This window comes from Dreissena polymorpha, chromosome 1 (assembly GCF_020536995.1).
Source record: "Dreissena polymorpha isolate Duluth1 chromosome 1, UMN_Dpol_1.0, whole genome shotgun sequence".
In the NCBI taxonomy this organism is placed as follows: domain Eukaryota; kingdom Metazoa; phylum Mollusca; class Bivalvia; order Myida; family Dreissenidae; genus Dreissena; species Dreissena polymorpha.
In genome coordinates this window covers 127982374-128007427 of record NC_068355.1, presented here as the reverse complement: position 1 = coordinate 128007427, position 25054 = coordinate 127982374, and the positions used below count along the sequence as shown (strand labels likewise).

The window sequence follows — 25054 nt, the reverse complement described above, 5'->3', positions numbered from 1 at the left end:
AAACGTTTTCCCCTCACACATCAAGGTTAAATAGTGAGAAAAAATGTGTGTTCGATTTTTACCAGCCACAACACTGTAGAATATTCTATGATTCCAAACCAAAATGGTCATCTCTGCCACATGATGTGTAACATCATCGTCATTCCTGTACCATGCGTGTATTTTCCTAATTAAGTACTAAGAATACGGCAATTACTCTAAGTTTTCGGACACTTAAACAAAATAAAAATTCCGTGTTCGAAAATGTAGATATACACAATATTGTTTAAATAGAGGTGTCCGAAAATTTAGAGATAAGAAATACAAAATACAGAAGTTCGAAACTGTATATGCACTCTTAAATAATGCTTGATAATCGGATACGGGTATGAAATGTGTATAACGTCAAATGTGTCAACGAAAATAGCACGTGGTTGTAAAATACCACGCCGAACAGTATAAATAACACATGTGTTACACTTGAAGCTGTTTGACGAAACCATTGTCGATAAACAGAATACATAGTTATGTACACAAGAACGCAAATGTAATGGTCCATTGGCATGGGGCAATCGTCTGCCATATTTTATTACTTTTATCCGGTAATAAAACTATGTCATCAGAACAGCGGAACAGGGCAGATTTTTTTTTGTTAAATAGCATTTTTTAAACAAACTGCCAGAAATTGTATAGTCATTAATTATTGGACAAACATATGTCCGAAATTTTGAGTAAGGAAAATAATACTTAAACAAAACAAGGGTGTGCGTAAATTTAGAGTGTCCGAAAACTTATTGCAATTAAGGTGTTTTAACCTTGCAAACAATTTTCAGGACAGTGAGTTTACATAAATAACAATACTAATACTCAACTATCTCTCTCCCTCTCCCTCTCCGCCCCTCCCCCCCCACCCCCTCCCCCCCCACCCCCTCTCTTTCTTTTATGCAGTGGTAAAGTGTATTTCTATTTAGATATCGACGAATGTGCCTCCACTCCGTGTAAAAATGGCGCAGCTTGCACAGACAAAGTGAACGGTTACACGTGTACTTGTGTGGCAGGGTATACAAGCACCTTGTGTGAGACAGGTAATTATACAAGTGTATATATACTTACACGGCACAGAAAAGCAAAATAAGTTAAAACAAATGTGAAAGTATCTTGTTACTAAACAACACAATATATCGGTATTAATTACGGAACGTCCAATTTACGAATCGTATAATATTCTTTAGAATCATCTCGATTTTTGAAGTACAATACGTTACGATATTGTACTCTTGTTTTAATAAAATGCCGTTCGGGCCTACAAACATGTCTATTCAGTTTTATTTACATACAATTAGTTATAAATATTTATTATAATTTCAGGAAAACTATTATAACATTAGCACGGCAAACAGATATGTGATTTTACTTTCAGAAATAAATGAATGTTCCTCGAGTCCATGTAAAAATGGCGCCACGTGCAACGACCTGGTGAACCTATATACATGCGGTTGTGCACCGGGCTACACGGGACCTACTTGTGCTTCAGGTCAAAACACTTTTCAACGATTTTAATATACCACATGCTTTACCTTTACCTTTTGTTTTACATCAAATTAGAATGTGATTGTATTCATAATAGTGTACATTGACTAATTGATGCAAAATTGAATGCGGTTGTTTAATTTAAGTAATCATGTTTTATTTACAGCATTATTCTTGTGTATATGAACAATTCTGACTTTTACATCGAGACACGTACATACTGTTTTGTATTCTACTAATAAGCTACGCATAATTTAGTGCTAGGCCGGGGACACATGATAGTATTCATAAAATTTTCATTTCACACATGTCAATAAATCGAACAATTCTTTATTTGTTTTTAGTCATTAAACAACTCCCAAGTTTCATAAGCGGCAGCTTATGCGAATACATACGATCAAACTTTGTTAACAAATACTACTTTTATAAATATAACTACATATGGAATAAAATTTCAGAAAAAGTGGTACCAGTCATCAACGACATAAGAGGTTTTGACAATTGCAAATAATTTTCCTCTGTAATGCGTCGGTATCGGCCTAAACTTGGTCTATAACGAATTGTATTCAAGTAAAACACATTTGATTTATTAAATGTGCAAAGATATAGGGAATACTAGGTTAGCGTTTAATACAGAGAAGTTTATGTTGCGAGGCTTAGAACGCAGAGAGCGACATCACATATTTTTGGAAAATGACGCAATAAGTATGTCATTTTATGACGCCATCAATCAGCTGATTCATTATACGGATGGCGTATTATGTCCCTTGACTAGATTTAAAGGTTGAAGGTCGTATAATTTTAAAGCTTAAAGTTTTCTCGACTCTAAAGATTTCTTATGAAAAATCATTCAGTGGTGAAGTAAAAAGTAGACCGTGCACGCGACAGGTATATTCAACAAGGTGGGATACAGGCTAGTTTATTCCATGAGGTGTTATACCCTCAATGTCGGTATAAAAATGGGATAAAATGTATTAATTATATTCAAAATACATTTTTCATATACCTGTTTTTGTTTCAGATTGAGAAATATAAATGTCAAAATTAAAAAGGTACATTCTCGCTATAGCCCTCTCGATTTATTACATGCTCATCAGAACACCATCTTATTGTTTAATTTCCGAGAAGCATTGGTAAATAAAACATTGTTTCTTACAAACAAAGTACGTGATTTCCGAAATAAACTAGTATGCTGCATCTTATTTAATTAAAGGATATCACACTAATTGAAAGTGTTTGCATACCGTTCATAAACAACCCTTTATTTTATTCCATATCGTTTTTATTACTTTTACAAATTATGTCACAACGGTTTCATCGTTAAGGGAGGAGACCATAAAACCCCTTTATTCGATTCCATAACATTGTGATTACCATTACACATGTTGTGTCACATACGATGGAATTACAAAAAAAGCAATTTCATCTCGTAATTAAACATTTTTGAATTTTATTACAGACATAAATGAATGTGCGTCCACTCCCTGTCAGCATTTTGGAACTTGCCATGATCGTGTTAACGGCTTCAACTGTACGTGCGTCAGTGGATATAACGGGCACGTCTGTCAGAACAGTGAGTATGCTATACATATTTCCCTGTGTATTTTTTACTTTCCTAGTGCTTAATGTGAAATTAATGTTTCAAACAGTGATATCTCGCATACTTATTGAAAAATATCAAATTTTTCATTGTCGCAGTTATCACATTTCCAGGTAAAGAAATTATATTGTAAATCAAACGGATCGTAAACAATGCCTTGTCTCAATTTTTAACATCCTGCGATAAGTGTCACGTGATTACGATAGTTACATAGGTGGAGAAGCATGGAATAAAATTTTAATATTTGTTTTTGACGATCGTGGAAAATACATATTTTTTACGATTCATGGCGAATTTCTCTGCTAACTCGAGGATTTAAATTGATCATATGCCGAAACAAAAGTATTCTTCACATGTTTACATGACATGAGTTAACTCTTAATATTTAATAGGAACTTAAAAAGTTGTCGTCTATTTAGTATTATACACTTTTCTATAAATTGCTCTAACATTGTGTGTGTTTTTTTTACAATTACATGAACATTTAAGCATTGGTAATTTATTTCTGGTCTTGACTTCAAAAAAGAAAGGATTTTTATTGTTCAATTTGATTTTCAAGTTTTAAGATATCAAAATCGTTTATTTTCTTCTTTTGTTTCGGCTTAATTTTTGTTAAATTGAATTAACTTCTAACCCTAAGAAATAAATATATACTGATTATAAAAACGTGTTATTATATTAACAATTATGTTTGATAAATGACTATTTTGATGTATGGTGCATGCAAAATATTTTATCGTCGACGAAACTTTTAACTTAAAAGACAAGTCGCATTTCCGCGCTCCTGGTGCAGACAACAGTGGGATTCTTAATGCAACAACAAAGCATGTCTCCCCCCTTACCAATGTACATTACAGATATCGATGAGTGTGCAGCGGCCACATGCTTAAACGGTGGATCATGCAACGACGGCATCAACAAATTCACGTGCAGTTGCAAACCTGGGTATACTGGAACGACATGCGAAACAAGTATGTTGGATAGCCCTTACACGTTGTGTCTTCAATCCCTGTTCCATGCTTAGACAGATACTTTAACCCATTCACCTATCCGTGCATATAATCGCTAACAAGATTCAAAACAAAAGATCAAACAGCTTATACAAAGTATGAAAGTATTTTAAGGGTTACATGAAACTCTGCTGCTATAGGGAGGTGTGAAGCAAATTAAATATGACCTTAACCATAGAAACCTTGGTCTTGCCTCATTGCCTGATAAAGATTAACAATAACATTGGGACATTTTAAAATCCATTATGTTTCGTAGAATTGATACCAATTCTTACATAGTTATCAACATTTGAAGCATTTCACCTCAGTGTGTAACAATGACTTTGACACGAGAAACCTGAGTCTTACCTGAGACTGGCATGCATATGAAAGAAAACAATATCATCACGTTATAACACAATCTATTGACGCATGGTGCAGTAGTGGCTAAACTATGAGTAGTTCATCAAATTGGGATATTTAACCACAATGTGCGACTCTGAACTTGCCTTTTGGGTTATGTGTCATGAATGTGACTTAGACCGATATTGAAAACAACTGTGGTAAACTTCTCGGCTGTTGCTCATTAGTTATAGAAGATACTGCTCAAATTAGAAAGCACATTAGATTAAAATAACGTTTTCAAATAAATGAGGACCATAACTCCATTATTGACTAACATTCACATAGAATGTTGACGTGCATCATCCACTTATCCATTTGCTTTTCTACCAGTTTCATTGACTTGTATTGACCGTTCAAATATTTGGAACCCAGCTTTAAAGTTAATGTTTGTATTGTATGTAGTGTCGTGTTTTGTGTATGTAATTGATTCCCGCCTTAAAAATACACGGGATGGTGACCATATAAATACGGCTATTATCATCGGAATGTCGAAACCACTGTGTGCCATTTTCATTAGATGCTTTTTCGTATCATTTACCTGTACAGTAATTGCAAAATTTGGACTGAAATTAAATGTCACAGGATTGTGTACAATAATGAGTTATCTTTTTTAGACGTATTCTCAAAAGTGTTAGGACAGCAAACCAATAAAACATTTTGTTAAGAATGAAAATGTTTTTTTTTCAGATATCAACGAGTGTGCCACCGCTATCTGTCAGAACGGAGGTTCATGTGTGGACCAGGTGAATTCGTATATATGCAATTGTGTGTCAGGGTACACTGGAACCCACTGCGAAACGAGTCAGTACAAATATTCCATATTTGTTTGTATATGTTTTTATTGACCATCGAACAAATATCTAACGGAAACGTTGTGTATTTGTCGTTAAATAACAGTTGAAGCATTATGAATTCTATGTCTACAAGAGCTTAGCAAAATGCATTTTTGAAAAGTAAATGGTATTTAATTCAGTGAATTGTTTTGGTAAAAATCACCACCGAAAAGTGGCTATTTCCCAATTTCAAATATATTTTTGTTTCAAAAAGCAATCAAACTGCCTCAAAATTGGCAACTAAAATATACGCCACAATTTATAATTAACATGCTTGTACAAAGAAACATTGAAGGCACTTAATATATTATACAATTGCAGTGTATCATTTAATTTTACTGATATACAACATGAATACTGTCATATTTTAGTATTAGTTAATGTATTAATTTTCCTAATGTCCTGAATTTATTAAGCTTTTCTATTCAATTGTGCGTTTTAAAAGCAAATATTGGTACGTTTATTGACAACATTTGTAATATTTCAATTAAGATATCAATGAATGCACCGGTCATAAGTGCGAGAATGGAGCTACTTGCTTAGACGGTATTGCTAAATACACTTGCGAATGTGCACCTGGATACAACGGAACCTTGTGTCAAAATAGTGAGTTTAAATTATTTGTTGTTTTCGTTATTTCTCATAACTGTGTTTCAAATTAAATGACGGTCTAAGACACGTGCACACTCATAAACTTGGTACGCTCAGTGCGTTTTCCCGATATTGAATGCACTTCGTTTCTGCCACTAATTGTCGATTGTTTGACTTTAGCCATAAGTCGGGAGACAATTGCCGAAGAAATGTTTTCATTACCAGTTGACTCTTCATTTATCCGGACCAGGAATCGAAATCGCGAATCACGGATTTTCAAACTGGCGTTCTACGTATCGAGCTAACGATCCCTTCTCGAAATCGCCTGGGCCAGTATTCTTGTGTTTTGATTTAACTGTCAAGTGTCTACAATGCCCATTTATCGACAACTCTGCTTACAGGCCATGAACACTATTTACAAACGTTAGCTGTGTACAAGTATAGCGATAAGTTTGTGTTTTCAGACATCAATGAGTGCGCGGGCCACACCTGTCAGAATGGAGCCACTTGCGTGGATATCGTCAACGGGTTTACCTGCACTTGCGTTAACGGTTTCACTGGGGTATTCTGCCAATCAAGTAATTATTGCAAGAAATCTGAAAATGCGTTAAGAATGACACACAAATGCCGAAGCTGTAATCAATAATATTGTAAAGCGTATTGTCATATTTAAAATATTTGTCTGAAATACATTACATTGACAACAAGCGATCTACCTGGATCACTGAAAGTCCTTCCGAAATGATTTCTTTTCTTCTAATACCAATAAACCACTGTAATATATTTGTAGTAGAACAGTATGTTAAGTACACAAACACAAACCAAGGTCAGAGAAGCAACTTATACCCAGCCTCATATTGTTATCACTTTACTCGATCAAGAAATACAAGTTAATTAATATAACATTATTTTAGGTCACATGTACTAAACAGTATAAATAATTGTTTTGTTTATTGTGTACAACTTAAATTTAACTTTTTTTAACTTTATATTATAGACATCAACGACTGTTCTCCGAATCCATGTCAGAACGGTGGCGCATGCGCAGACCTTGTATACGCATACAAGTGTACTTGCCTTAATGGCTACACTGGTAGCACATGTGCGACAGGTTAGTTAAACGGATATAGAATTAAACAACTTCGCTTAACGTTTATATAATCACGATATCATTAAGTATTTAATCATAGGTTATAGTTTATATTCGCATTCATGTTATGTATATAATGTTTATTGTGATGTTCTGTTTGCCAGAATTTATTATGTTGCATCATACAGTTCAACAAAGGAAGTGTTCTGTCTAAATAATTGCATAAACCGTACTTTGAACACAATCGCAGATTACAGTGTCGGTCGTACCAACTTTGAAACTTAAAATACAAAACTACCTGGCTAGAACTCCCCTGCCATTATGTAAACTTTACAATACGAATAATCAATGCCCATGAGGTTGTTACGTTAAACATGTGCTTGTAAGCGAGAGAATAAGGGGCTCAAACTAGTTTGTAAAATGTTATTGTATTCTGAAATACAAAACAACCTTGGTAAATTATGACTAACTAATAACATCAGACTTTGTGCCGTTCAGATATCAATGACTGCAGTCCGGATCCATGTGTAAATGGCATCTGCACAGACAAAGTTTTCGATTACACGTGCGCATGTTCTTCGGGATACTCGGGCAAAAATTGCAGCACAGGTATGTCAAGGTGTTCACGTACACATATGTATCGCGATTACAATATACTTGTAATATGTGTGACAATTGACTTAAAAAAATATCTGATATGTATTTTTGTTTATGTAAAGTTATTGGTCCAAGCATTATGATTCAATTGATTATTTTTTACAAATATGTATTTATTTCTTATGTTGAAATATAGACCAATATTGACATCACTCATAGTAACTTGTCAACTATAAATTTCGTTGGTTATGTATTACATAATTTACAATTCACTGCTTTATATATTACTTATAGCCTTTCATTTGATATCCTATTTAAGTAATAAACAAACGGTATTATAATATCTATATGAATTTATTATGTTTTAAAGATGTCAACGAGTGTCTGTCCAGTCCATGTAGAAATGGGGGCACGTGTACAGATATCGTCAATGGATATTTTTGTAGATGCGCAGCTGGATACGAGGGTGTCACGTGTCAAACGGGTCAGAAGATACAGTAGTACTTTTCGAAATAAACGAAGCCAATATAACGAACCGTATGCAATACTTACACTTAAACCGAAAAATACAGCTTAATACCTTGCGAATAAATATATATTTAATTATTAATAAAATCAATTGCATTTTGCTCTGCAGCGATCCTTTTGTCGCATCCCGGCAGCTTAATGTTAAAGAATTTCAGTATGAGTGTTGCCAATTACCATGAAGATGCTTCACAGGGCACAAAATTGTGCGAAAACTATAGGAATCGAACTTGGGACACGTCGCTATCGGTGCAAGTGCTCCACCAACTGAGCTAATCGGACCCCGGCAATACATTTCCTCAATAAAGTTCATACAGTTTTCCATCGTACTGATCTCAGCTATTTTAGAAAACGTATGTCTTATCAAAATTTCATAAAGAAACAGAAATTATCTATTACTATCCAAAAGAAGAGTCATTGAATACATATGGAGATGCGTCTTTTCATCAAAAGAAATAAAATTAAGTCGTAGTTTACGATTTACAATGACTCATCAACAAAAGCAAATATTTTGGAAATTTACTTGTGTGACATACATCAACTCGCTGCATCCAAAGCATATTAGTATAAATGCTACATATCAAATATGGTGTTCAACAAGGGTCTATCTGTGTCCTTCTTAATATAAATATTATATTTTCATGCACGTACAACTACAGAAATAGGCGTGTATAATGACGATTATACTACACACCGCTCAGACAATTATATTAAAACAAGTATTGGAATATTTCCAATTAATATCTATTACACACCGAAATAAAAATTGAACATAGGCTATTGCATATATTTATAAAAGTATAAATAACTGTTTTTGGTAAGTCAAAATACAAATGTCGCAACATGTTCAACTCATCAAGCGTAAACATCTAACAATTATGTTTTAAACTCGGAATATTTTATTGATAAAATGAATTTGTGCGCAAATAGTAAACAACATATACCTCTTGTCACATTCAAGATGCAAACGAATGCCTGTCGTCGCTATGCAGGACGGGGTCGACTTGTGTTGATCGTGTCAATGGCTACATTTGTCAGTGCGCCCCTGGATACACTGGGCAGTACTGCGACCAGGGTTTGTTAGTGTGTCTTGATGTGTGTCTTGTGTTAGTATATTTAAGTAATAGTTTCCTACTTCGTGATATGTATTAAATATTTATGTAACGTAAGCCTCATAATAATAAGACAAATTTTAAAACAAATTCAAGTATATCAAATGAATACTTATTATGTACCGGCACGTAATTTATATTGGGTGATATAGAGCATTGATAAAAGGATGATGAACATAAAAAAACTATTCAATTTAGTTACGACAGTTACATGAACAAGTTGGCAAGTAAACGTAGTTGTATAAAGTGAACAGGATTTGTTTACCCTTTATAGGTTTACCCGTAAGTGCTCGGGTACAAGCACATGGGATTGTATTATCATTAAACGAAATTAAACTTTCTCAATCCTTATCAATGAAGGCTATGCGAATCATACATCTTAAATTGAACATGCCCGTCCAAGCTATGTAATGTTTTGAAATATTTTAAACTGCTATATCGCTTAAACTGTTTACTCAATGCGATATGTAGCTGATTATTGTTTAAGTTTCAATTTATATCGCCTCAACACGTCACGAATATGGTGCTCTGGTTTGCATTTAATGGAATTATAGTTTGTTGGTCATAGTATTAAAATTAATTAATGCAATGAAATTTGAAGTGTGATGCTCTGATTTTAATTTATTCTTTTAAATTTGAGCGATTTGTGTATTACAATTAGCTTAGTGTGCGATTTGTGCTGCTTTAAACCGGTTTTGACCTCAAAACCTGCATTGACCGTTCCAACATCCCAATTGATGTGTCAATTTAATGTATGTGTTTGCGTTATGTATTTGTTTTTTTATTACACTTGTTGTATGTCATATTATTTACCGAAAGGTTTCTATGTAAAGAACCATGCTCTCCTATGTGATTAATGTCCATCGTATGCAGATTTGTAAGCAGTTGTTGTTTAAACTACACAGTTCAGTCATGTTTGTAAGATTATTTATTGGAAATGAATCGTTAAATTAATTTGCACTTAATGGTGTACATTTTTTCCAATTCCAGATATAAATGAGTGTCTGAGTCATCAGTGCCAGAACTCCGCCACGTGCGTTGATAAAGTGAATACGTACACATGCACGTGCAAAGCAGGCTACACCGGAACGCTTTGTGAAATAGGTATTTTCATCCCTTATATTACTTTTATTAAAATTTATTATTATTATTATTATTATTATTATTATTATTATTATTATTATTATTATTATCATCATAATTGTTATAATTATTTTTATTATCATCATTATAATTATATAAAATTCATTCGTTATTTTGCAGATATCAATGATTGCTCCCCAAATCCGTGTCAGAACGGTGGGACGTGCACAGATAAAGTCAATGGATATACCTGCGCATGTGCAGACGGATATACAGGAACAACGTGTAGTCCTGGTACGCCATAATACTGTTTCTACAATGTTTCAGCGTTTTGTTTTAAATATGATTCTAAATAGAACAGTTTAAAATGCATTTAGAAACGCTTTACATAATATCACCATGATTAAACGAGTTTGGAACTTTGACAGTGTGCCAACACTGCTATTCATGAATGTCTTTTCAATAATTAACGTACTATCCATTAAAAAAACAGCAATCCATATTCATATTACATTTTTACAGCTACTCTGAACAACGACTGCTCCGGGCGTCCTGGTGTTTGTTCCAACATCCTGAAAGCAGAATGTGACGGCTTGAAATGTGTGTGTACTTCTGGATATTATCAGATGGGATCCGTCACATGTAGCAAGAAAGGTATCCATTCCACGAAACAAAAATACTCATGATATAAGTTAAATAAAAAGTCAAGGTGTTAAGGGCATAATTATATTGATTCGACCCGAATTGCATGTACATTTCCCTGTGAATATTCTCATTACAAAGTCACTAACATACTTCCAAATTTCGACTTACCAAATGCGATACAAACAATATATTAAAGATAAATGCTTTCCCAACGATGGGTAAACGTGCCTTAGCTAAGGTATCAATTAAAACAAATGTTCATGCAGTTTTGTATTCACTTTCATTAAATAGAAACACTGTGTTATATCACCGGTATCATTATACATAACCTGCTAAGAAAGTTACTTCAGTCTCATAAATTGTTTATAACACAGATTGCGGAACAATCGTGCCGGCTATTTACGGAAACGTTAACCATTCGGAGGGAACTTTTTACGAGGCTAAAGCCTACTTCTCGTGCGAGACAGGCTACGCACGCACTGGCTTGGCCTCTGTGTCCTGTCGTGCAGATCAAACGTGGAGTGGATCCACACCTATATGTGTTATCAAAGGTAAAATGGCGAAGTACGCGTTACAATCACAAACTATCTGTACCCGTATCAAATATATTCTTACATAACAATATGTTGTATAAATCGCATTTATTGCATTGCTTTGTATTGTCTGTTACAATGTACTAGGTATTCAGACGTATCAATGAATACATACTTATACACCAATCCCTCATGTGTGCTGAAGCAAACCTAAAGTTGTAACGTGTTTATTTCTTGTAGACTGTGGCACTTTGTCTAAGCCACTGAATGGTTCGGTAAGCTTTGTACCTAACACTGAGTATCTAAGCCAGGCAGAGTTCGAATGCGATATTGGGTATTCCCTAAGCGGTAACAAAACTAGGACGTGCACAGACACTGGCAGGGCCACTGGCGTATGGGCTGGCACCAGTCCTACCTGCGTGATTAAAGGTGATACCAATATTTTAAACCAATACTTTTGTATTTTCATTATTTCGTTAAGCACATATGCAAATACGGCAATTCAAGCTATGGCAAGCAGTGTCATTCATTCACATAGCGTCCAGATATATACAACTTATTCATATTGCTGATAGATTAAGGCTTCTTATGCATGTTGTGTACAACGGAATAGCGACATTATTTATGTATATGTACGCATAATTTATTAAAAATAAGTTTCAACATTGCAGACATGTTTGCAGACAGATTTGCATTGATGCAAGTAACTATAAATAACAGAAATGCTCCTCAAAAATTAGTAATAATCAGCTTAAGTTCAACAAATAAACTTCGTTAAGTGTTGGCACACGATCTTGATGAATTTGAACAATATGTGTATTACTATATTATTATGGATAATCTTAAGTTTACCAAACATGAAACAAACATAAATCTCACTTTAAATTCACAGATTGTGGCCTATTGACTGCCCCTGGCAACGGTACAATAGATACCCAGACCGGCACAAAATATCAAAGTGTCACTCTGTTCTACTGCAACACTGGCTTTGATCTCATTGGAGTTTCCTCTACCAAATGCGGCGCGGATGGCGTCTGGGATTCCGTGAAACCCAGGTGTCAGATTAAAGGTATCCTCTTGTTTGCGTAAGCGTAATAAAATAGTCGAATATAGCCACTTCTTCAAATAACGGATAAACGCAAGGAACTATGGTACCCATATGCATAATGTTACTGATACACACGTATTAAAAACAAATGAGCTTACTCGAAACACATATTCCACTGTTATGAACTTATTTCAAATGAAAATTCGCATTTGTACAAACTATTTGATGTCGATTAATTTGAATACTCATTTTCATGGATTTGTTTGAGCTTATGAATACCACAAGCACTTTAGCGGACAAGCTAGTTTTTCCTTAGTTCCTAAGAACACATATTCCAAACAATTCGCGTTTAAAAGAGGTGCGTGAAGTTGGCACTGACATCGGCAATCGATATTCGACATTCGAATATCGAGCTGGGACGAATGTCGAGCAAGCTCAGACATCGACATTCGGCAAAACACCCGAATATCGAGAAGGGGCGAATGTCGAGCCAGCTCTGAAGTCGACATTTGGCAAATCTCGCGAATAGCGAGCTGGGACGAATGTCGAGCCAGGTTTGACATGGACATTCGGCAAAAAAAAAGAATGTCGAGCTGGGGCGAATGTCGAGCCAGCTCTTGAATCGACATTCGGCAAAAAACCCAAACATCGAGCTTGGGCGAATGTCGAGCCAGCTCTGACATCGACATTCGGCAAACCTCCCGAATATCGAGCTGGGACGAATGTCGAGCCAGGTCTGACATCGACAATCGACAAAAGTCCCGAATATCGAGCAGGGGCGAATGTCGAGCAGGCTCTGACATTGACATTCGGCAAAACTCGCGAATATCGAGCTGTGACGAATGGCGAGCCAGATCTGACATCGACATTCGGTAAAAGTCCCGAAAATCGAGCTGGGGCGAATTGCGAGCCAGCTCTGACATCGATATTCGGCAAAACCCCCGTTTATCGAGATGGGGCAAATGTCGAGCCAGCTCTGACATCGACATTCGGCAAAACTTGCGAATAGCGAGCAGGGGCGAATGCCGAGCCAGCTCTGACATCAACATTTGACAAAACCCGCGAATATCGACCTTGGACGAAAGTCGAGCCAGATCTGATATCGACATTCGGCAAAAGTCCCGAAAATCGAGCTGGGGCGAATTCCGAGCCATCTCTGATATCGACATTCGGCAAAAACACAGTATATCGAGCTGGGGCGAATTTCGAGCCAGCTCTGACATCGACATTCGGCAAAAAACCAGTATATCGAGCTGGGGCGAATTTCGAGCAAGCTGACATCGACTTTCGGAAAAAAACTTGCAAATATCGAGCAGGGGCGAATGTCGAGCCAGCTCTGATATCGACATTCGGCAAAACTCTCGAATATCGAGCTGGGACGAATGTCGAGCCAGGTTTGACATCGACATTCGGCAAAAGTGCCGAAAATCGAGCTCGGGCTAATGTCGAGCCAGGGCTGACATCGACATTGGGCAAAAGTCCCGAATATCACGCTGGGACGAATTTCGAGCCAGCTCTGACACCGACACTCGGAAAAAGCCCGAATATCGAGCTGGGGCGAATGTCGAGCCAGCTCTAACATCGACATTCGGCATAAAACCCCGAATATCGAGCTGGGGCGAATGCCGAGTCAGCTCTGACATCGGCATTCGTAAAAAAACTCGAATATCGAGCTGGGGCGAATGTCGAGCCAGGTCTGACATCGACATTCGGCAAAATACCCGAATATCGAGCTCGGACGAATGTCGAGCCATTTCTTATATCGACATTCGGCAAAATTCGCGAATATCGAGCTGGACGAATGTCGAGCCAGCTCTGACATCGACATTTGGCAAAACTCCAGAAAATTGAGCTTGGGCGAATGTCGAACCAGCTCTGACATCGACATTCGGCAAATCTCGCGAATATCGAGGTGGGACGAATGGCGAGCCAGGTCTGACATCGACATTCGGCAAAAGTCTCGAATATCGAGCTGGGGCGAATTGCGAGCCAGCTCTGACATCGATATTCGGAAAAAAGCCCGTTCATCGAGATGGGGCAAATGTCGAGCCAGCTCTGACATCGACATTCGGCAAAACTTGCGAATAGGTAGCAGGGGCGAATGTCGAGCCAGCTCTGACATCGACATTTGGCAAAACTCGCGTATATCGAGCTGGGACGAATTTCGAGCCAGATCTGATATCGACATTCGGCAAAAGTCCCGAAAATCGAGCTGGGGCGATTTCCGAGCCATCTCTGATATCGACATTCGGCAAAAAACCAGTATATCGAGCTTGGGCGAATTTCGAGCCAGCTCTGACATCGACATTCGGCAAAACTTGCAAATATCGAGCAGGGGCGAATGTCAAGCCAGCTCTGACATCAACATTTGGCAAAACTCTCGAATATCGAGCTGGGACGAATTTCGAGCCAGGTCTGACATCGACATTTGGCAAAAGTTCCGAAAATCTCTGACATCGACATTCGGCGAAATTCGCGAATATCGAGCAGGACGAATGTATAGCCAGCTCTGACATCGACATTTGGCAAAACTACAGAATATCGAGCTTGGGCGAATGTCGAGCCAGCTCTGACATCGACATTCGGCAAAACTCGCGAATATCGAGCTGGGACGAATGTCGAGCCAGGTCTGACATCGACATTCGGCAAAAAAACGAACATCGAGCTGGGGCGAATGTCGAGCCAGCTATGACATCGGCATTCGGCTTAAAACCGAATGTCGAAGTCAGACCTAGCTCGACGTTCGCCCCAGCTCGATATTCACGACTTTTGACGAATGTCGATGTCAGAGCTGGCTCGACATTCGCCCCAGCTCGATATTCGGGTTTTTTACCAAATGTCGATGTCAGAGCTGGCTTGACATTTCCCCAGCTCGATATTCGAAAGTTTTGCCAAATGTCGATGTCAGAGCTGACTCGATATTCGCCCACCTCGATATTCGTTTTTTTTTTGCCGAATTTCGATGTCAGAGCTGGCTCGAAATTAACGCCCGCTCTATATTCGGTTCTTTTGCCGAATGTCGATGTCAGACCTGGCTCGACATTCGTCTTAGCTCGATATTCGTGAGTTTTGCCAAATGTCGATGTCAGAGCTGGCTCGACATTCGCCCCACCTCGATATATGAGTTTTTTGCCGAATGTAGATGTCAGAGTTGTCTCGAAATTCGCCCCAGCTCGATGTTCGTTTTTTTTGCCGAATGTCGATGTCAGACCTGGCTCGACATTCGTCCCAGCTCGATATTCGCGAATTTTGCCGAATGTCAATGTCAGAGCTGGCTCGACATTCGCCCAAGCTCGATATTCGTTTTTTTGCCGAATGTCGATGTCAGAGCTGGCTCGACATTCGCCCCAGCTCGATATTCGGATTTTTTGCCGAATGTCGATGTAAGAGCTGGCTCCACATTCGCCCCAGCTCGATATTCGTTTTTTTGCCGAATGTCGATGTCAGACCTTGCTCGACATTCGTCCCAGCTCGATCTTCGGGAGTTTTGCCGAATGTCGATGTCAGAGCTGTCTCGACAATCGCCCCAGCTCGATCTCCGAATGTCAAATATCGATTGCCGATGTCAGTGCCAACTTCACGCACCTGTTTATGGTGTAGCATTGCTGACATTAGTGACAGGTTGAAACAAATGGCTCAAAGGAATATTATGATATGTTATAATAAGATATATATTTCAATTAGATTGCTTATCTCTGGCTGCACCGGCAAACGGCAATATTAACTTGCCGCAAGGTACGACCTACTCCGCCAATGTTACGTACACTTGCAACATCGGATACACACTGAACGGAATCGCTTCACGGATATGTCAGTCTACCGGGCAGTGGACCAACTCTCCTCCAACTTGTGAAATCAACAGTAAGAACCAACGTTACTCTTTCTGTATAATATGAAGGTTTTCCAATTTATTTCATTTCTCAATATTGCCTTCTTAATCTATGAATATGTGGCCTCAAAGTCTTACAAAACAAACAGACACCTGTGTTAACGTATATATGAATATAAATAACATTTTTATTCAAGCTTGTTCAGTTCTCTCAAATCCATCAAATGGAAAGGTCGATCTATCTAATGGAACGAAATATCAATCGACGGCAGTATACACATGTAACTCTGGATTCTTACTGAGTGGAAGTGCAAGCCGAACATGCCAGGCTGACAAAACATGGTCTAGCAGTGAACCCATTTGCAACAGAATAAGTAAGTTCTTTGCGAAGATTTTTACATTTGTATTTGCACAACAACAAGTGACTGATTGTACAGATCTTTGCATAGTTCCCTTTGTACTCTCAACAACTGTGGTATACATAGCGCACGAAATGAAAAATTCTTGAAGGTATAACGTGTTTTTTTACCAAAGGTTGTCCAACGCTGACAGCGCCTTCTAATGGTGCAGTTGACCTCTCTGATGGACTGCTGTATGAAGACATTGCAACGTTCAGTTGCAATACTGGATACGCTATGGTTGGAACCTCCACACGGCAATGTCTCGCAACTAAATTATGGAGCGGAGAATCGCCTACCTGTCAAATAAAAAGTTCGATTATAGTTGTTTTAACTTGATCATGTATATTTGCTAACATATATCAATCACTATAATCATTGCATTGCATTTCATGTACGTTTTACACGCTGATATACAGTTTTTAGCGATTTACTTAAATTTGAAGTTTGTTATCACCATGATATACATTTTGAGAAAAATTGTTTCAATGCTCTTTAGATTGTGGTTCACTGACTTATCCTGATAACGGACTTGTGCTAACAGTCCATGGAACAGAATACCTGAAAATAGCGAACTACTCCTGTAACCAGGGTTACATTATTAGTGGCGTAAGCACAAGAACATGTTTATCCTCAGGAATATGGAGTGCGTCTCCGCCTACATGCGTCATTTTGGGTAAGATTGCAATGCACGTTTTCCTTTTGATACCATGATGTGTTCAAAACTTATTAATATTATGATTGTGTTTTAGCTAATTGTATATATCATGTAAGTGTCGAGCACACAACTGCACTCCTCGTGACATTAACTTATGCTTTGATGGCATATGACTTATAAGGAATATAATTCATATTGTTAATGCGACTTTAAACACATTCAAATCTATTTCAAGACTGCGGACCGGTGGCCAACATTACACAAGGAACGTTGACCTATTCGCCTGCGAACAGTAAGCAATACGGATCAACGGTGTTCTACGATTGTAACGACGGGTACGAAATAAAGGAGGTGTCCTCCAGAGTTTGTGAGGCGAATGGACTGTGGAGTGGTACACAACCATCGTGCGCAATACTGAGTATGTCCACACATTTTCATATGTATGCTGCATGTATTTAACATATGTACACCTTATGATTACTATTGATATTCGTAATACATGTTGAACTGCATACTTTGATGTAAAATAAAATGGATACGATCGAATTTAATTATGTTACATTCGTCTGGGCGTAGAAAAAACAAACATATTCTTCCTTGAACATCGATGTGTGCATATTTCAACACACTAAGATGAGAAAGAAACGGTTAACCTATTATAATGTACTGATAAATATAAACATAAACATACCATTATAGTAATTATATCATGTTGATTTTGTGTTCGATGATGCGAAGTCAAATGATCGACATTCATGACTAGTAGCTGTTATTGTTTCTGTACAGGTGATGTCCTTGTAGTTCCATTTTCGTCGAATGTCACGCTTGTTTGGTTATTATATATGTTATATTTAACTTTACTTATCGATGTTTTCCTCATGTCTGAAGATTGTCATAAAACGTGTGACTAATTTTTTGATGGTTTGGAATTTATATATAATAACCAAATATACACTTCAGTTTAGTTACGTTCCTAATAAACAAATTCAACATTTCCTGAAAGGTTGCGATGAGCCTTCAGACATCCCCAATGGCTACTCGTGGCTTCCCTCTGGTAACCAAGTGGGCGACTATGCCATGTACGCGTGCAACAGTGGCTACGGGCTTGTTGGCGACCCGTCGGTCATCTGTAAACCATCAGGGCATTGGGATTCGGCACCGGAATGCAGGCTTGGTATTTATATGTTGTCGTTTATAAAGAATCCCCATTTGTTCAGTAGCAAAACAGTGGCTCTCCTTGTAAGTAATTATATATAACTAAATTAAATTAGCTTTAACTTCCATAAGATCATTATGGATAATTAGTGTTAAGTCTATGTGGTATACATTACAGCATTTGAAGCAGTGATCAAATGCGACCTGAGATACTTGCTCTGGATGTAAAGTCAGCAATCAAAATGATGTTTTATGTTAAAATATAATCCATACATATTTGTTTTTAAAAGTTCAACTGCAAGACGAAACAAATCAAATCGCGTTAAATTATATAGCAATCGCACAAACAAACAGATTTTAGAAACAATCAGTATTGTCTTTATTCGCTAGATTGCGGAAATCCACCGAGTGTTGCCAACGGTTTAGTGACCGTCCCGGACGGAACGCTGGTTGGGAAAAATGCAACGTACTCGTGCTACAACGGTTATGAAGTAGCGGGTAAAGACACGATTGTTTGCACGACTTCTGGAGTATGGGCAGAGAGTCCGAGATGCAATCTGAGTAAGTGAATGCCTGTCAATGTGTTACCTACATTATATACAGCAAACATGGGTTCACCTAAAAACCTCTCTACCGGACAAATTATACAATGACTTTGTGTCCTTACATGGGTTAAACTGGATTTAACATTGTGTGCACTTTTCAAGCCAGTGTTTATCAAAACACAGGTTAATATCGTTTGGAAAAAAACGCTTTTCGATAGCATGCATTACACTACTTATTTCAAAAGTATATTTTGTATGTAGGAATATAACATTCGTGTAAAAAGAATGTATGGTTACGTAGACATGTGTATTTTAATGCGCAAAATCACTAAAACAAAACACATTCAACTCTACCATTACATTAGTGTCGTAAAGAACAATAATTCTAATAAGGATGTGCCCAAGTTCAGCACATATGTATAGCAGCTGCATTGATACAAATATATTTAATAATGCAATTAACGAAGACATTTAGCCCCAAAAGTATATAAGAACCGTGTAAAGAGAACGCGCAAAACAGATGATTCGATTTTTTAAACAAATGCTAAATAAACATATCATGACAATCAATCTCAAGTTCACAGTTTCTTCCTTTTGTTACTATATTAAAGTTTGGGTATTGGCTATCAAACTTAATGCAATTTCAATTTAATTTCCCCTAATATTAATCTGCTGACGAGCTCGCGCATGACTATGCACAGTACTTATTACTATCGTGTTGTTTTTAATTATGTATTTAATATGTGCTTATTGTGTTGAGTTCAAATTAGCATACATGCCGGTTAAATAATAATATGAGGTTGTTTGTAGAAATAATCAAGACGATTATGTACGATTATCCAATTTCAGTTCAAATTGTCTACAACACACTATGTTCGGTAACTGCCCAGTGCAAAACCAAGGGTTCAACATGCCGAGACGACACAAACGGTCAGGACAGATGTCTGTGCGCATTGACTAGACAATTCTTTGACTCCAGCCAAGATAAATGCCTAAGCAGTACGAACTTATCGTTTCATTCCATTTGATGAGTGTTGTTTTATTTATTTTCTTAATGAACAATGTGTCCAAAATTAACAATTCCAATCGCTTTTTAAGCACTTTAATGATCCAAATTTTGCATCGTTTGTTTTACATACTCAAATCCAAATAAAGAAAAAAGAAACCCGATCGACCGTTATTTACATTCGTGTTTTCAGTATGTGAACCTCTTCCAAATCCCACTAACGGAATTGTTACCAACCCCTCTGTACTGGCTGAAAGTCAAAAGGCAACGTACACATGTTTCGTCGGCTACGCCCTAAATGGGCCTGGAACACGTTACTGCCTATCTACGGGTCAATGGGACACCACGGCACCTTTGTGCATTACTGGTTTGTCCACTTATATGCTAATTATAAAATATGTAATTTTTTCTACATGCCTATGGTCTTATATATTATTTAATTTACATTGCATTAACGTAAACAATTGTTGTTCTTTTTTTATTGAATTTATATTCTAAATGTAATTCAATGTAGCCTAATTACATCGTTTAAAGTGTCTGACTTTTATCGTATACAAAGTAATCGCTTAAAATCAAACTAACGAATTGTGCAGATAAAACCGAAGTTTAGTCAAAGTATTAAGTTTAAAAAAAGGTTTAAAGACATTTCAGATGTTTTCATTTGTTCCATAAATGAAAACAAACGCCCTACGATTTTGAATTTGATGACAATTAACACTCCATATTATATATTTCCATTATTTGTGTTACCCTAGTAAACCACTGGCAATTATATTTGTGATTAAGGATGCCCTGTCCCATTAGCACCATCTCACGGGTATGTGAATGCAAGCGACGGTCTGGCCGCAGGGGACATCATTCGGTATTCGTGTGACGAAGGATACGCCTTATTGGGTGTACAAGAACGCATTTGTGGCTGGGATTCGAAGTGGAGTGGAAGCGTGCCGTCTTGCGTTATAGGTAGGAATAATGTATGCTCGCTATAACTCATGACTGTTGAAGAAAAGACCAAGTAAAACTACACCTGCATAATCAAAACATTAATCTTACAATCGTTTGAGGCCCTTTTTTCGACTTTTTGAATCACGATGATTGGCAAAAATAAATTTTAAGAAGTACCGAAAAATCCGATTATTGTCATGAATTGTCATGAAAACGGCACAATCAAAATTGTTAAATGCAAAATCCATAGCTGGGTTATGCGTGTTAAACTAAGCTGTATAGATAACACATCTTTAGTTTTCTTAAAGAAACTACCATATGAACGGAAACTACTTTGCACGTGCAATTATTTCAAACGTCTATGGTGTGCATTGTGCATTCCAAGCCGAAGAACCCAGTGTATTGAGCTTTTTTTCCTGAGTCTCCAAGTTTGAAAAATTGTCGTGATAATGAGCACGCCGTTCTGCTGTTGCAATTAGATTTTACTATGCTTATATCGGTACAAATGAAAAGGGACGCATATTTTGGCATTCGATTTACGAATGTCCATGAACAAAGTAAATGCTTTAAAATGAGTCATTATCATATGTCTGAGGCTTTCTCCAACAGAATGCCCACTTCTTGACAGCATTCCCAATGGGTACGTGGATATGTCGCTAGGCAACTGGGTGGGCTCCAAGGCGACCTACATCTGTACGAACAACCATGCACTTGTCGGAATATCAACGAGAACTTGCGAGAGTACAGGCGTATGGAGTGGTGTGGTTCCCACATGTGTTTTTGGTAGGGAAAAAAATAAAAAATATTGTATACTGGTTTATGTATAACGATGTTTGCTTCGTTCAAAAAATAAGTTTTAACTTAAACACGCTATAATTTGCTTCTTACCTATTAACAGTTATAACACACACATTTAAGGATCAATCTTTTACTCTTGTGATGTTCAATTCCTTTACCTGAACAAGTTTTACAAATTCATTCAAAACCATAACAATTCATTGAGATTTCGTCGTGTTTACTTTAACTGATTCTTATCCGGAAACTTGAATATTGAACTTACTAAAAGTTAACTACATTTATGCATAGAAGTCATTGTCATATTAATGACGCCGCACTGAAGGATCTTTGCAAGAGATTTCATTGACGCACCTCGTTATTAAGGTTTTGCTGCGGACGTTGGAGTTTCTAAGTGTATCTTCTTTCGACTATTATTTCATTCTGTGTTGCTTTAATAAACACATTTCTCCTTTTCTTTTTAGCAATATTTCCTGATGTTATTTTGGTGTTTGGGACCTTGTTCGTGGTGTTGGTTTTAGTGGACATATTCGTCATTAGCGTATGCCTTTACTACAGATACTGCAAAACCAAGGTCTGTCAACTATATTAGGTGTTTCATTTGCAGCCAAATGTATCGTATTATTTTTTTCTATGGTTAAGGTTTATTTCTTTGAGCAGCTTTATAACTAGTCACTATTCTCTATGTCAGACAAATAACTCTGTGTTGCATGCATGAAATTAAAGCTTTGTTTTTAAACCAAACACAGCCGAAGCCACTCCCAGTGGAACCGAAGAAGGAGGTACCCGATGTGTTTGACGATTATGAAGACCCTAAAGAACTTACGTTCGATACTTTTAAAATTGGACCATCGTTTCAACGGAGTCGTGCGACCGTCCCTGAACAACCCAATCCGGTTAGATCATGCATTTTATATGTATGTGAAATGGTAAACTAACGTTTAGCTTTTGTAGTTGTATTGATAGTGGAAAACACCTAGCATCAACTACAACAAAATCAGAGGTTCTAGTTGGATTGAGATATTCACGTAGTTAGTATTTATCGTTTCAGGTGATCAAAGAGAAAGATACTCCTTTTCGTACCGCGGTTTCAACCACTAAAATCCTTCTCCCTGTAACAAACACCTCGAAGGCCAAAGGCAGCGACAATGTAGCACATGAAAGGAATAGCGTTATCAAGGGACGAAAGAGCAATGATCTAAATCCAAACGATTTATCCAACCGAGTAGTTGCACCAATGCCTTCCAAAGTTCGCCTTCCTCCTCTGCACAAAATGCTGACTAAGGTCGGAAAAGAGTTCAATACTATGTCGTTTGACGATTCTGGACACGAAAAATCGGTAAATGATGCTTTATTGGTAATTAATACAAACTTACCTGTATAAAAGTGCGTCATTTTCGGAAGTGCTCGTTTCGTTGCTCCATTTTGGATAATTAATGAATTTTACAATATTATTTTTAATAAATTTTCATCATATAGTTTTTCGGTGGTACTTGTTATGTCCAAAAACGACGTATGCTGTCTGTTATATATCTTATCTTGTTAATGTGTCCGTTCTTATCCGGGATATTTTAGGTCACCGAAGGAAGAGACGGTGGGTACCACACAGCAAACAGCGATGATAATCACACCCACTCTTTCGAATCATCTGAAGACGAGTTCGGTGATCCAAATGGTATCAGCCCGTCAATCTCTGGAGATGTAAATCCCTCCCCCATCGAGAAGCGCAGGAATGTGCTTGAAGCTGCAGCGGATACGTTCCGAGGACGAGCTGTAATCCCACCCGTAATGGACTCGCCGCATACCGAGAAAGAAAGGGCGGCTTTCAAGCCTGAGACGAGGAGGCAACTTAGAGGCACCGTGGAGACTTACAACCCTCCCAATATGTTCCAGTAATAATTGCAAAAAGTGGAAGTTATACAGATAAAAAACAATTATTATTGCAGTGTTGTGTGATGTGTTTTTTCTTTATTCTGTCTGCATTACTTGCGTAATACCTTTCTTTATGTAGAAAAAGCACACTCTATTTGTATACTGGTAAAGAAAAATTACCATGACATAATTGACAGTTCAATATCAAATAAGACAAATTTTCTTTTACGCCTTGTTGCGTGTTAAAACTTCGTATTGAGTTGTAAGCTCGGTATTTTAGAATTTCAATTGTATTCGTTATCAAATAGAAGATATAAAAAATGTTAAAATTTAGAATTGCCTTTGCTGACTTGTGGTAGTTGTCAGATAAAATGCGTTTACACCAATTGGTAATTATACCTGTGTGGTGTACACGAGGAAAATGTGCGATAAATGGATATATTAACATACACTCAATTTATTATTTTGTTAAGTTGTTTGCAGTAGGTGTTTTTATTCAGATGTTGTTTTTGCAAAAAAACAACAAATTACACGTTATCAGTATGTTTACAAACGGGATTCATATAAAATCGCGATATTGATGTTTATTTTTAATAAAATTATTTAGAAATATGTAAATAAACTTTGTAACTGTATGATAACATATTATGTTAGTGTATATTACAGTGAAGTGTTTTTAATGTGCGATTTATTAAATGACAAAGTTCTTACAAACAGATATCTACTTTTAATGTTTAATTTTGTCCTGTAATAAAGTGTTTGTCGATAGTGTTGTTAATTATTCTGAACCGCAAAACACATCTTGTTTTGATTATTCTGTTTAATGCCTCTTCAAAGCGGGACTATAAGATTTTGTCAAATATTTATGAATTTATATAAAATGTGTAAAAAATATTATACATATATTTCAATATAAATTAAAATAAAAGTAAACATGAACCGGTGTCGAAAATGCGAAATAAACTAGATATTTAATTCTGAAGTCGAAAATGTCTGTACAGTCGAATTCGCCAGCATGTATATCATTCATGTACGATGTAAATCTAAATTTAGTTTAACGGTTCATTTAAAATTCCTGCAACAATATTTATTCATACGACACACGAACACTAACTAAAATGACGAATGCTTCGGTTATTGTAGGTAAATATGTACGAAATATCTTCGTCACAATCGGCTCGAAGCGCTAATTTGTCTTTGCTGCATTTTATGAAATTCGACTTTAATGTATCAGTTTTCTTTCCTATTTGGTGTTATTGTAACATATTTGTATCAATATATTACAATTTAAGAC

General features: G+C 36.9%; 2 protein-coding genes across 2 annotated transcripts in view; both read left to right on the top strand.

The window, feature by feature from the left end:
- The window catches only part of LOC127850565 (uncharacterized), a 112268-nt gene that overhangs the window by 14374 nt on the left and 72840 nt on the right, over window positions 1–25054 (top strand). The window contains exons 10-32 of the mRNA XM_052383724.1: window positions 951–1064; window positions 1400–1513; window positions 2969–3082; window positions 3967–4080; window positions 5191–5304; window positions 5829–5942; window positions 6392–6505; window positions 6925–7038; window positions 7516–7626; window positions 7985–8098; window positions 9101–9214; window positions 10242–10355; window positions 10515–10628; window positions 10857–10988; window positions 11753–11941; window positions 16924–17049; window positions 17681–17836; window positions 18449–18574; window positions 18991–19098; window positions 20956–21111; window positions 21703–21842; window positions 22940–23137; window positions 23464–23780. Coding sequence (XP_052239684.1) covers window positions 951–1064; window positions 1400–1513; window positions 2969–3082; window positions 3967–4080; window positions 5191–5304; window positions 5829–5942; window positions 6392–6505; window positions 6925–7038; window positions 7516–7626; window positions 7985–8098; window positions 9101–9214; window positions 10242–10355; window positions 10515–10628; window positions 10857–10988; window positions 11753–11941; window positions 16924–17049; window positions 17681–17836; window positions 18449–18574; window positions 18991–19098; window positions 20956–21111; window positions 21703–21842; window positions 22940–23137; window positions 23464–23780 — 3127 coding nt within the window. The remainder of the gene's footprint in view (window positions 1–950; window positions 1065–1399; window positions 1514–2968; window positions 3083–3966; window positions 4081–5190; window positions 5305–5828; window positions 5943–6391; window positions 6506–6924; window positions 7039–7515; window positions 7627–7984; window positions 8099–9100; window positions 9215–10241; window positions 10356–10514; window positions 10629–10856; window positions 10989–11752; window positions 11942–16923; window positions 17050–17680; window positions 17837–18448; window positions 18575–18990; window positions 19099–20955; window positions 21112–21702; window positions 21843–22939; window positions 23138–23463; window positions 23781–25054) is intronic.
- Window positions 22969–24528, top strand: LOC127849324 (uncharacterized). Its single transcript, XM_052382047.1, has 2 exons — window positions 22969–23227; window positions 23464–24528. The coding sequence occupies exons 1-2, from the start codon at window positions 23126–23128 to the stop codon at window positions 23782–23784; spliced, it is 423 nt and encodes a 140-aa protein (XP_052238007.1). The 5' UTR covers window positions 22969–23125; the 3' UTR covers window positions 23785–24528.

Bases quoted from the DNA above. Each gene is read 5' to 3' on its own strand.
- LOC127849324 (XM_052382047.1), top strand. From the start codon at position 23,126: ATGCCTTCCAAAGTTCGCCTTCCTCCTCTGCACAAAATGCTGACTAAG. The intron at 23,228-23,463 runs GTAAATGATGCT...GGGATATTTTAG, and splicing joins ATTCTGGACACGAAAAATCG to GTCACCGAAGGAAGAGACGG.